This window comes from Piliocolobus tephrosceles, chromosome 1 (assembly GCF_002776525.5).
Source record: "Piliocolobus tephrosceles isolate RC106 chromosome 1, ASM277652v3, whole genome shotgun sequence".
Classification (NCBI taxonomy): Eukaryota; Metazoa; Chordata; class Mammalia; order Primates; family Cercopithecidae; genus Piliocolobus; species Piliocolobus tephrosceles.
In genome coordinates, this window is record NC_045434.1 from 71386027 (window position 1) to 71399285 (window position 13259).

A 13259-nucleotide genomic window follows, 5' to 3' on the forward strand; every position below is an offset into this window, starting at 1 on the left:
TCCCCCTACAAAACGAACAAGCAAACTGGGGGAAAAATAAAGGGAGGGAAGGGAAGCATAAATTAAAGTCAGAGAAATATCACAGGAGTTACTAGAATGGTATCCATCCTGTATTTCCCTTGTTCAAGAAGTGAATGTATTTCTTTATTGTTCATTGTAGAAAAATGACGCACAAGGCTTGACTATACAGTGGCCACTCAATAGATTATCTGCTGGAGAATTAATGAATGAATACTAAATGCAAATTTCTTATTCAAACCTTAAAAAAATCCTCTATTATCTTTCTAGCTCTTTATTTTTCCTTAAGCAGCCTATACGCAATTTAATAGTTACTCTGGGAAGCAATGGACTTGTAATTTGTGTTGAAGCCAGACAGAATTTGGTTCAAATTCTAAAACTACCAGACACTAGACTGATCATGGCAATGTCTGACAAAAGTTTTCCTCCCCTACCTGCTCTCTCCCCTCCCTTTGGGGATTGGAAGGTAGAAGGTAGTAAGAACAAGGCCTTTCCTCAAATAGCAGTTTTATCTCCCAAGAGGATCTGGATTTTAAATTACTATGTGCAAAGTTACTAGGGATGCAAAAATGAATTAAAACAGATTTTACTATAAAGGAATGTTTGAGTCTGATGGGGGAGTCAGACGTAGACATAAATACAAGACAAAACATGGTGAAAATCCTAAACATGAAGTTTGCAAGTTCTAGGAAAGGTCTAGGAAATAATTATCTCTAAGGAGTGGGTGGGATTAGGGAGGTTTTATAAAAAAAAGTGACACTTGAATTGGGTACTGCAGGAACAGTCTAATGAAAGGTAAAGACAGGGTGCTGGAAAATTTGGTACCTATTGGGGAAGACAACAGCACTAGAGATCTATTACTTTAACAATCAATTGTTTTGCTTCTGCCTTTAGAAGCTTATTTATAGTTTAATAGGGAAATAAAACGAGTATATAAAATACATAGAAAACTAGTGGGCTTCACGAAAAGCATTACACCCTGTTTTGAAGATCCTTCTGAATTTTAAATTCTGATGCAGTGTCCTCCCCCCACATCTCAATCCTGGAAAATAGGTGTTCAGAATCACCTCTTAGAAATATGATCCATAAACTACAGCATTTAAGAGCGACATCCTGCATTGCCTAGATGCAATTTCAAATTACTGTACTTAGCTTCTATGAGCCTGTTAACTTCTTAATAAAATGAGGATAATACTTTCCTCAAAGAATTGCTAAGAACGACACCGGATAAAGAATGCATGACAAACACAGCACCTAGTATCTATGTCCTAAATTTACATTTAATAAATAAGTAGATTGGTACGTGCAGTTTAAAAGAGGTTTCACCAAGCAGCACAGTTCCCCTGGCTGTAGGCGATAGACCACGCCTTCCTAATCAGCTGGCGCATTCCCTGACTTCTGCGGAAACAGCGATCCAAAACCGCGTCTAGCATCAGCAAAAGCACGTGGTCTCTCTCTCCCCGCAACAACAAAAGAGAACAGTAACTCCGGCGCAGGCACTTCCAGTAGAGGTCTTGTTTTTAAAATCCATTCGAAAGGGCCAATCAGAGGCGGTAGTCTGAGTGCGCAGGCGCCGATTGGTTCACAGCTACTTAGAGTGACCAATAGGCTTGGAGGTAAGTTTGGTTGAGACCAGAAGCGGGCGAATCGGGAACCGGTGGCGGCTGCGGGCAGTTTGAATTAGGCTCTGGGCTCCAGCCTGCGGAAGCCGCACCAGGACTGGACTCTCCGAGAGGTTGTTTTCCCTTCCCGGATAGCAAGGTGAGCGTCCTGACTGGGTCCGGATCCTGGTCCTGGCAGCGGGCGGCGGGCGGCGTGGGGGTGCCGGTGGCTTTTTGCTGGCGGATACTGGGCGGGGAGGCCTCTGGGATCACTTTCCCGGCCCTGTAGGTGCCGGGGACCGCCCCCTTCCACCCGACGGAACTGGAGAATCCGCCCCGGGATGTAGTTCGTAGGGGTGTCGGCGCCCCTCTGCTTGGGTTCAAGCTGGTCTTGGATTAGTGTCCCAGACCCTACTCGGTCACGAACTCGCACTTTAGGGGATCATTTTCTTCCTCCTTAAAAAAATTGGAGATGACTAGGTATTTCCAAGCTGCCTTCCCAGTCCCGTAACCAACCTTATTGAAATTCGGGCCCCGGTCCTTTGGTTTATTGAGTAGATGATGTAAGCTTGGGTTTTGATCTGGGCGGCGACGTGGGGTGCCTATGGTTAGTTACGCTAGCATTTCTCTTTCCCCTCTCATCTTTCTCCCGTCCACATTTTTGTTTTTTAAATAGAGGTAGGTCTCCCTGTGTTGCCTAAGCTGGTTTGGAATCTCTGGGCTCAAGGGATCCTCCTGCCGCGGCCTCTCTGAGTGCCAGGATTACAAGCTTGTTAGCCACTGCGCCCGGCCTTCCCGTTCACATTTATTTGGACGCGCCTGTGTGCCCGGCTCTGCTGTGTAATGAGGACCCAGAAATAGAAGGCATGGGTCGTGTCCTTGAGGAGCCTGTTCTAGAGGAGAAGGCAGGGTTATCATTCTCGGACCCAGTCTTGGTACACTGCACGCGGGCTCTGGCTTTTTGGAGAAGGTGGGAATTCTGACGAAGGGAAAGCTGTGGTGGAGGTGGGGCAGGAAAAGGTCACACAAGAGCTTCCTTGGGGACTTTAAGGGACTGTGTAGTTCGGGCATGAAGAGTGTCCTCCACGTATTTAAGGTACAAAGATACAGCATTTTCTGGAAAGGACAATAGTCCTGCATCCATGCAGGAACCTTCAATTAGGGCTTTTCTTTCCTCCCCACCTCGATTCCCTGTTCCTCAAAAGTAAACTTGCGAGGTTTGTTTTTTTGTTGTTCTTTTGCCCCAGTGGCCCAATACAGGTGGCTGATAGCTGATGCTTTAATGGGCCCAAATCTGCTCTAATCATAATTAGCTTGGTCTACATCTATGTTGCTCTATATCTTAGACTTTGGAATGGAAAAGCATTCAGCTTGCCAATCTTCTTTATGTTTATTCCCCTCACTTTCTAATCATCTTTCTAAATTCCTCCTTTTTATATTCTGTCGGCTATAGAATCTTGATGTAATGACTTCAGTGGCTGGCTGAATTGTTTAGGGCAATTACAGTTGTGTGTCTCTGGGGTATAGTTCTCTGACTCCTGACAAACTAGATTGGAATGGAGGACGTTGAGACAGGGTCAGTTGTCCTTTGTTGGTTGAGAGGCATGTGACTCCTTTCAGTAGTTTTGGGATAAATGGGAGTGGAGTATAAGATGCTATGTTCCAAGAACTGAGAACTAGAAAAAAAAAAAAAAAATTAAACTGGTAGCAAAACACAGCTTTCCAAGGCTTTGATATCCAACTTCGATGTTGTCCAAGACCTTTGCTTCTCCTTCTTAATTTTTTTTGATTTTTCTTAGTACTTTCATGAACTGCTTATTGTTTTGATTAAAAGTTTCGTTGATAAAATCGATTGAAAAAAACCATGAAAATGGCCGTTAACTTTATTTAGTAAAAAAACAAATTCTCAAACTCTTGCCTAAGTAACTGGAAAATGAATGATTTTTCTTTTATTTATGTTCTGAAGGCTAAAATAAAGGACAGTTGCCATACTTTTCTTCCAGCTGATTTCTATTTCCTAAGATGTGGCTGAGAAGGAGGTAGGCCACTTCACCCTTTGTACCATAGGCTGAAATATACAAGTGAAAAAGTGCTTTTAAAAAGTATGTAATAGCTAACATATATGGAAAGCTTACCAGGTGATACTGTTTCTAAGGCCTTAGGAAGTCACCATCATTATTATCGTCGTTTTACAAACAAGGGAAACAAGACATAGAGCAGCTAAATAACTTGCCCAAGGTCATACATCTTGTAAGTGGCTGAGCTAGAATTGAATCCGCTTTGAATCGCTAACTTTGTATTGTATATGTCTTTCCTGGTCAGTGTCTGTCTGGAACATGACTTTACCACCTTTTGGAATGATTCTAGTACTAATATGGCATTTGCTCTTCATTCATGCGTGCATTCATTATTAAAAAATGATAACTGCTTGGAAGGAGATGGGCTACCTGTGCTGTGAGTAACTATGATGGGAAACTATGGCTGGGTCAAGGATCTCAGAAAAGTTTCCCAGAGAAAGAGGGACAAAGTGTGAGTGGTAATTAACAATGTGAAGAGGGAAAGAGGAGCATTTGCAGAGTACCTTGTCATGCATTTTCTTTGTTTATAGGACCTATTTCACCTGAAAACCTTATGGCAAAATATTATTTTTTTCTTAGCTTCTATTTTTGGTTCGGGGGTACACATGCAGGTTTGTTATATAGGTAGACTCATGTCATGGGGGATTGTTGTACAGATTATTTTGTTGCCCAGGTACTAAGCCTAATACTCAATAGATATTTTTTCTGCTGCTCTTCCTCCTCCAACTCTCTACCCTCAAGGAGGCCTCAGTGTCTGTTGTTCCCTTCTTTGTATTCATTTGGTTTTCTGTTCTTGCATTAGTTTGCTAAGGATAATGGCCTCTAATTCCATCCATGTTCCTGCAAAAAACATGATCTCATTCTTTTTTATGGCTGCATAGTATTCCATGGTATATATGTACCACATTTTGTTTGTCCAATCTGTCATTGATGGGCATTTAGGTTGATTCCATGTCTTTGCTATTGTGAACAGTGCTGCAATGAACATTTGTGTGTGCATGTGCCTTTTTAAAATTTTAAGTAGATATGGGATTTCGCCATGTTGCCCAGGCTGTTCTTGAACTCCTGAGCTCAAGTTATCCACCCGCCTTGGCCTGCCAAACTGTTGGGATTACAGGCATGATACACTGTGTGTCTTTGCGGTTGAATGATTTACATTCCTCTGAGTATATACCCGGGAATGAGATTGCTGGGTTGAATGGTAGTTGTTTTTAGCTCTTTGAGGAATTGCCATACTGCTTTCCACAATGGTTGAACTAATTTACACTCCCACCAACAGTGTATAAGTGTTCCCTTCGCAACTTGGCCAGCATCTGTTATTTTTTAACTTTTTAATCATAGCCATTCTGACTGGTGTGAGATGGTATTTCATTGTGGTTTTGATTTGCATTTCTCTAATGATCAGTGTTAGTGAACTTTTTTTCATATGCTTGTTAGTCACATGTATTTTCTTTTTTAGAAAAGTGTCTGTTCATGTCCTTTGCCCACTTTTTAATGGGGTTGTTATTTTTATCTTGTAAATTTGTCTAAGTTCCTTGTAGATGCTGGATATTAGACCTTTATCAGATGCATAGTTTGTAAATATTTTCTCCCATTCTGCAGGGTGTCTGTTCACTCTGTTGAGTTTCTTTCGCTATGCAGAAGCTCTTCAGTTTAATTAGATCCCATTTGTCAGTTTTTGCTTTTGTTGTGATTGCTCTTGGTGTCTTTGTCTTTAAATCTTTGCCCATTCCTGTGTCCAGGATGGTATTGCCTAGGTTGTCTTCTGCGGTTTTTATAGTTTGGAGTTTTACATTTAAGTCTTTAATCCATCTTGAATTAATTTTTGTATATGGTGTAAGGAAGGGGTCCAGTTTCATTCTTCTGCATATGGCTAGCCAGCTATCTCATTTATTGAATAGGGAATCCTTTCCCCATTGTTTGTTTTTGTCAGCTTTGTCAAAGATCGGATGGTTGTAGGTGTGCGGCTTATTTCTGGGTTCTTTATTGTGTTCCATTGTTCTATGTGTCTGTTTTTGTACCAGTACCATGCTGTTTTGGTTACTGTAGCCCTGTAGTATAGTTTGAAGTAGAGTAACATGAAGCTCTCAACTTTGTTCTTTTTGCCTAGACTTGCCTTGGCTATTTGAGCTTGTGTTTGGTTCCATATCAGTTTTAAAATAGTTTTTTCTAGTTCTGTGAACAATGTCTTTGGTAGTTTGATACGGATAGCACTGAATCTGTAAATTGCTTTGGGCATTATGGCCATTTCAATGATATTGATTCTTCATATTCATGAGCATGGGATGTTTTTCCATTTGTGTCATCTCTGATTTCTTCGAGCAGTGTTTTCTAATTCTTTTCTTTTTGTGATGGAGTTTTGCTCTTTGTTGCCCAGGCTGGAGTGCAATGCTGCGATCTCAGCTTACTACAACCTCTGCTTCCCAAGTTCAAGTGATTCTCCTGTCTCAGCCTCCCAAGTAGCTGGGTTTACAGGCACCTGCCACCACACCCGGCTAATTTTTCTATTTTTAGTAGAGATGGGGTTTCACCATGTTGGCCAGGCTGGTCTCTAACTCCTGACCTCGGGTGATCTGTCCACCTTGGCCAAAGTGCTGGGAGTACAGGCGTGAGCCACCGTGTCTAACCGTTTAATTCTTCTTTTACAGATCTTTCACCTCCCCGATTAGCTGTATTACTAGGTGATTTATTCATATTGTGGCAATTGTGAATGAGATTGCATTTTTGATTTGGATCTTGGCTTGGCTGTTGTTGGTGTATAGGAATGCTTGTGGTTTTTGTATATTGATTTTCATATCCTGAGAGTTGGCTAAAGTTGTTTATCAGCTGAAGGAGCTTTTGGGCCAAGACTGTGGGGTTTTCTAGATGTAGGATCACATTGTCTGCAAACAGGGGTAGTTTGACTTTCTCTCTTCCTATTTGGATGCCTTTTATTTCTTCCTCTTGCCTGGTTGCTCTGGCCAGGACTTCCAGTACTATATTGAATAGGAGTAGTGGAAGAGGGCATTCTTGCCTTGTGTGCCAGTTTTCAAGGGGAATGCTTTCAGCTTTTGCCCGTTCAGTATGATGTTGGCTGTGGGTTTGTCGTAGATGGCTTCTTATTATTTTGAGGTATGTTCCTTCAATACCTAATTTATTGAGAGTTTTTAACATGAAGGGGTGTTGAATTTTTAAAGAAGGTTTTTCTGCATGAGGTAATCATGTCATTTTTGTCTTTAGCTATGCTTATGTGATGAATCATATTTATTGATTTGCGTGTGTTCAACCAACTGTGAATCCTGGCGATGAAGCCTGCTTGATCATGGTGGATTAACTTTTTGATGTGTTGCTGGACTCGGTTTCCAAGTATATTGTTGAGGAATTTTGCATCGTTGTTGATCAAGGGTATTGGCTTGCAGTTTTCTTTTTTTGTTGTGTCTGCCAGATTTTGGTATCAGGATGATGCTGGCCTCATAGAATGAGTTGCAGAGGAGTCTCTTCTCAATTTTTTGGAAACCAGGGGTGCAGACAAAGTACCCCGTATACCCAGCAGTAATCCCACAGGAGAAGGCAGAGACCCCAGGCCATTTAATCAGCAGCAAGGTGATTTTGTGATATGTCTTTTCACAGTTGAGTTACATGGACTCCACCAGTTATGATGGGAATCAATTTAAATATACTTTCTTGATCCTAGAAATTCAAATATGTGGACAGGATGTTACACATGGCAGGATGATTTGTTACAGCACAAGTAACATATTTCAAATGGACAAAATTTTAATTTACAGTATTTTAAGATAAATTTCCTTTGAATGGGAGCTTCCTTTCCAGTTCTTTGGGGTCTATAAGACATATCTAGAAAATTTACTACTGTGGAATATGAAGACTGTTTAAATTGAATGAGGGATGGGAAGGGGAAGGGCCTATGGTTTTTCTTTTTGATTAACTGCTGTAACCCTGTCCTTCAGGCAGCTGAAGAAGTTTCATATTTTCTTTAGACATCATTAGGTACTAAAGCTCTTGCAGGACAACTTCGATGCTACATGAATTCTGCCATTTTGCTGGCACTGATACAGCTCTTTGGTCCACCACTCCATTAGAACTATTAACCTCATTTATATTAATTTTTGTTACAAATCTTACAAAGGCAGGGTGTTTCTGGGCATTTAGGCTACATTCTATTTTAAGGCTGTATACGTGATTTTCCTAAATCATTCTTGGAGGCCCAGTTATCATCCTTGTCCATCTTGTGCTAGATCTTTGTCATCTTTTAAACCCCAGCTAACTATGCCATCTCCTACTCCTTTCTGGCCTTCTTCGAGTTCTTCTAAAAGTTGGAAACTTCGAGAGACTTTTACTCCTGATACTGTCTGTGGTGACTGCCATCTTGCATTGCTGTTGCCCCATGTTTTGTATAATGAAAAAACTGAGCAATAGAAAGCAGGTAGTGATATAAGAAGTCAACACCGAGAAATAAGAAAATCAGAAAGCAAAAGGAAAACAAGCAGGATACTGTGTACTTAAGAATCAGTTATTGGTTGCCACCTTTCAGAGGATGGAGAAGATAGATTTTATATTTTGTTATCTTTTGAAGTGTGGTCTTGAAACTTGATTTTTAGGGGTGGTTAGATAGATTAATTAATTTCTGAGAGTTTGTTTCCTTTTACTGTGATTAGACCAACAGTCTGGTTTTTCTTTTCAGTTTATTTACAAATGTTGGAGTAATAAAGAAGGGAGAACAAAATGAGCTGGGCTTTGGAAGAATGGAAAGAAGGCCTGCCTACAAGAGCTCTTCAGAAAATTCAAGAGCTTGAAGGACAGCTTGACAAACTGAAGAAGGAAAAGCAGCAAAGGCAGTTTCAGCTTGACAGTCTCGAGGCTGCGCTGCAGAAGCAAAAACAGAAGGTACCCCTGAAGCTCTGGTATTTGTAGCTGTTCACTCATTATTATCACAGAAGTGCTGGTATTTAAAACTGTTCACTCATTTTTAGATTAATTGTTTCATCTTCTTTACATTTAGAGAAAAATGATTTTGCTATCTTCAGGTGGTAATTTCACCCCCGCCCTCCCGACGCTGGCCCCAATCCCCTTCTTTTTTTTGAGTGATTTTAATTTTAATTGTTTTTAATTTTCTCTAATTCTGCCCTCATTTCTGCTTACCTGCTAATATTTAGCGCTACTGAATTCCATTTCACCTTCCTTGTGGGACCATGAATTGGGGATTGCTTTTGCACAGTATAGCAACAAGGCAAAAGGTCTCTGCTCCTAATCTGGAGAGTGTTAGAGCATTTTGCAGTTAAATGGATGTGGCTTTCTTAGACTGGGCTTTTTACCTTGGTGTTCCTCAACCTTTTCAGGTCTAGTAAATGAAAACTAAACAGTACTTTTAAAAAATTACCTCTGTATTAGCCAACTAAATAGTGATATAGTCATTGCTTCTAAAAGGTTTTTGCTTGTGGGAGAATTTTCTGGTTTCTAACAATAACTAGTTTTAGCAGCCCAACTTGAAAATGAATTGTTAAGGGAGATTTATAGGATTTATTTCCTATTTTTTAATTTTTGAAAGGATAGTAAAGCCTCCCTTTCTAGGATGGGTGTGTCTGGCCAAAGTTGATTTAATACATGACTTCACAGAAGTTGCCTATCTATTGGCTTTAAAGTGTGATCATCTAAAATGTCTGTGTTCATATGGCTTATTGCAGCTGTATCTCAGGATTTTAGTAGTCAATGTTAGACTCAGGTCTACCAATAATACTTGGTAAATTCACGAAATAGGGTAGTTATTGTCTTCTGAACAATTCTTATTAGGTTGAAAATGAAAAAACTGAGGGTACAAACCTGAAAAGGGAGAATCAAAGATTGATGGAAATATGTGAAAGTCTGGAGAAAACTAAGCAGAAGATTTCTCATGAACTTCAAGTCAAGGAGTCACAAGTGAATTTCCAGGAAGGACAACTGAATTCAGGCAAAAAACAAATAGAAAAACTGGAACAGGAACTTAAAAGGTAGTATTTTGGGATGGTATTTATAGGGATGATGTTTGTATGTATTAATCAGATGCATTTGTCTTTTCCTTTAACAATATAATTATTATATGTTGCAATTTTTTTTCCCGGTAGAAGAAGTAATGATTCGGTCCGTGCTGTAACTTGAATGAGTGGAAGATTAAAAACAAACGAACGGTGATTTTGTTTTATCATTGCATAGCTCAGTATGATATAAATTTATCAAATGGTTGCTCCATTACTCATGTATTCATTCAGTATATGTTTATTGAGCTGTACCATGATTCAGACACTGTTGGTCACTGGGTAATACAATAATAAATAGTACTATCATACTATCATTATTTGATGGTATGATAATACCAGTTACATAGCATTATTTAATACTATGATAGTACTTGTTAAAATAAAACTATTGATAGTTGTTACTGAAAAGATGGAAATTAGTTGAAGCTTACTGATGGCTTGTGTTTTCTCTGGGTAGAAAAGCTGTTGGAGAGAATGAGAGGGAGAACTAAGGAATTATAAAAGAATGGAATAGCATGGAGGGCCCAGTTGAGATTGGAGACAGAATATAAGCAGGCCCAATCTGCAGGGTTGTGTGATAATTTAAAAAATATTGCCTTTTGGCTGGGCGAGGTGACTCATGCCTGTAATCCCAGCACTTTAGGAGGCCAAGGCAAGTGGATTACCTGAGGTAGGGAGTTTGAGACCAGCCTGGCCAACATGGTGAAACCCCCTCTCTACTAAAAATACAAAAATTAGCCAAATAGCCAGGTGTAGTGGCAGGCGCCTCTAATCTCAGCTACTCAGGAGGCTGAGGCAGGAGAATCACTTGAACCTGGGAGGCAGAAGTTGCAGTGAGCCGAGTTCGTGCCATATCCTCATAGCACATTTGGTTTTAAAATATTCTTATTATCTATAGCCTACAAACATTCCTGAATATGGTTTTAAAATTTTCACTGATAACTTTCAAATGCATTGCAGAAACTTATTTTTTCCATCAGTTGCCACTGATTAGGTTTCTGGAAGGTCTCCAACAAGTGAGGTTGAACCATTTGGAATGTTTGTTAAAACTGTGGTTATTGGCAGTCTCATATAGTTCAACCTAGTAGAAAATGCTTTTAGCTTTGTGCTTTTTTGGTGGTGGTGTTTGTGTTTTTCTTCTTAGGGGAAAGGAGAAAAAAGTGGTTTATGAAAATAATGGCAGATTATACTTTGTTTAATTAATAAATAACTTTGTTTAAAATGAAAGGACAGGGAAAAGAGAATCAGATACGAATTTAAAGTGGAAAAGAAGCACTGGTTTTGCAAGGTTCCTCAAAAGTCATCTCGAATCAGCAAATTTGTGACACCTTTGCTAATCTGTAGACCTGCAATGTCCAATATGGTAACCACTGGCTACATGTGGCAATTATAATGTACTTGAAATGTGGCTGGTGCAAATTAAGATGAGCTGTTAGGTATACAATGAATGCCAATTCTGAAAATTGAGTATGAAAAAATGTAAAATATTTTATTAGTAACTTTCCTATTAATTACAAGTTGAAATGATAGTATCTTGAAAATAGCAAGTTAAATAAAATATTAATTTTACTTATTTCTTGTTGCTTTTTAAATACTAATGGAGCATTTCCATTGGGCCTTGCTGTTTCCTACTGTAAGCTCAGTTGTGGTGGTCTGGTTTGCTGAGAAGTCATTTTTAGCTCATACATTGCCTCTTCTCAGATTGAATTTGGAGCTAAATGGAGCTAAGGGCACTCCCTTTCCTTTTTCTTCTCTTTTTTTTTTCTTTCTTTTCTTTTCTTTTCTTTCTCTCTCTCTGTTTCTTTCTTTCTTTCTTGCCTGCCTCCCTCCCTCCCTCCCTCCTTCCTTCCTTCCGTCCGTCCGTCCGTCCATCCTTCCTTTTCTTTCTTTTTGACAAAGTCTTGCTCTGTTGCTGGAGTGCAGTGCAGTGGCACAATTTCAGCTCACTGCAACCTTTGCCTCCTGGGTTCAAGCGATTCTCCTGCCTCAGCCTCCCAAGTAGCTGGGACTACAGGTGCATGCCACCATGCCTAGCTAATTTTTGTATTTTTAGTAGAGAGGGGTTTTCGCCGTGTTGGCCAGGTTGGTCTGAAACTCCTGACCTCGGGTTATTTGCCCGCCTTGGTTTCCCAAAGTGCTGGGATTACAGGCTTGAGCCACTGGGCCCGGCATTACTTTCTTTACTTCCTGTTTTAAGTAATATGCCATGGCAAAGAGACTGCTGCACACCATTAGCCATTCTAAAAGAGTGTTCATTTTATTTTTTATGTTAAACTAAAGTCAGAGACATTAGGGAGTTGGAAGAATTGAGCCCTATTTTAATGTGGGTTTTTGGTTTTGAAAGGTGTTCAGAGCTTACTTGCATGATAGTTCTGAATACCTTTTTACAGGGTGTACATATATACAATATGTAACTTATGTTTCCCATTTCTTGTAACTATTTCCAGCTGTATCTTTTCTAGATGCATTGTATTGATTTAATTTTTATATCTGTGTTTTAAAAATGTCATATAATACATGATCTGTATATCAAGTCTATGTTTTTGCAATGACTGAATATCCTAAGTACTGTCATCTGTTCTCATGATTTGAGCCCATGCTCCAATGACATCACTTTCTTCCCGTGTTTCTGAAGTTCTGGGTTCTTTTATGTCCCTGTCTTTGGCTTAGTGTATGAAATTTGCTTGGACTGTATTCCAGTCCTTCAACTGTTCTTTGCTGTCTGTATTAGTCTGTTCTCACACTGCTATAAAGAACTGCCTGAGACTGGGTAAATTGTAAAGGAGAAGTTTAATTGACTCACAGTTCCACAGGGCTTTTCTTTTCTGTTGGGAAACTTACAATCATAGCGGAAGGGGAAACAAACACACCCTTCTTCACATGGTGGCAGGAAGGAGAAGAATGAGAACCAAGCGTAGGAGGAAGCTCCTTATAAAACCATCAGATCTTGTGAGAACTTACTATTACAAGAATAGCATGGGAAAACTGCCCCCATGATTCAATCACCTCTTACCGGGTCCCCCCCACCACACATAGGGTTTATGAGAACTACAATTCAAGATGAGATTTGGGTGGGAACACAGCCAAACTATATCACTGTGATAGTGGTTGTTATAGATCTTCCTTATAGCCTTTATAACGTTGTACTTATTGGTTTACATTTCTGTTTCTTTTACTAGACTGAGTTCCTTTGAAGACACAGGACTGTGTTTATGTCTGGCACATAAGTTAGACCTTATTAAATGCCTGAAATGAAATGGTTAAGAATTCTTAGTGGATGGGTTTCTTTGTAAGTTTATTACTCTCTGGGAATGTAAGGCATTGGTATTCTGTAGCCTTTATTATAACAGATTTGTCTGCCTCTTGGGTCCTTTTCTAACAGGTGTAAATCTGAGCTTGAAAGAAGCCAACAAGCTGCACAGTCTGCAGATGTCTCTCTGAATCCATGCAATACACCACAAAAAATTTTTACAACTCCACTGACACCAAGTCAATATTATAGTGGTAATGCATTTTTCTCTTTGGTATAGACAGCTTTTTGTTTAGCTTGA

General features: G+C 39.7%; 1 protein-coding gene and 1 pseudogene across 2 annotated transcripts in view; one reads left to right on the forward strand and one right to left on the reverse strand.

Annotated features, from left to right (window-relative positions):
* The first annotated feature begins 1636 nt into the window (after positions 1-1636).
* CENPF (centromere protein F) overlaps positions 1637-13259 on the forward strand; it is a 58231-nt gene continuing 46608 nt past the window's right edge. The window contains exons 1-4 of one of the 2 annotated variants that reach the window (XM_023203742.2): positions 1637-1779; positions 8379-8581; positions 9485-9681; positions 13091-13212. In XM_023203742.2, the coding sequence (XP_023059510.1) occupies positions 8420-8581; positions 9485-9681; positions 13091-13212 (481 nt within the window). In that variant the 5' untranslated portion in view covers positions 1637-1779; positions 8379-8419. Of the gene's footprint in view, positions 1780-8378; positions 8582-9484; positions 9682-9795; positions 9859-13090; positions 13213-13259 lie in introns of those variants that run through there. The other variant, XM_023203743.1, reaches the window with a different exon arrangement.
* LOC111537041 lies at positions 7619-8082 on the reverse strand (annotated as a pseudogene).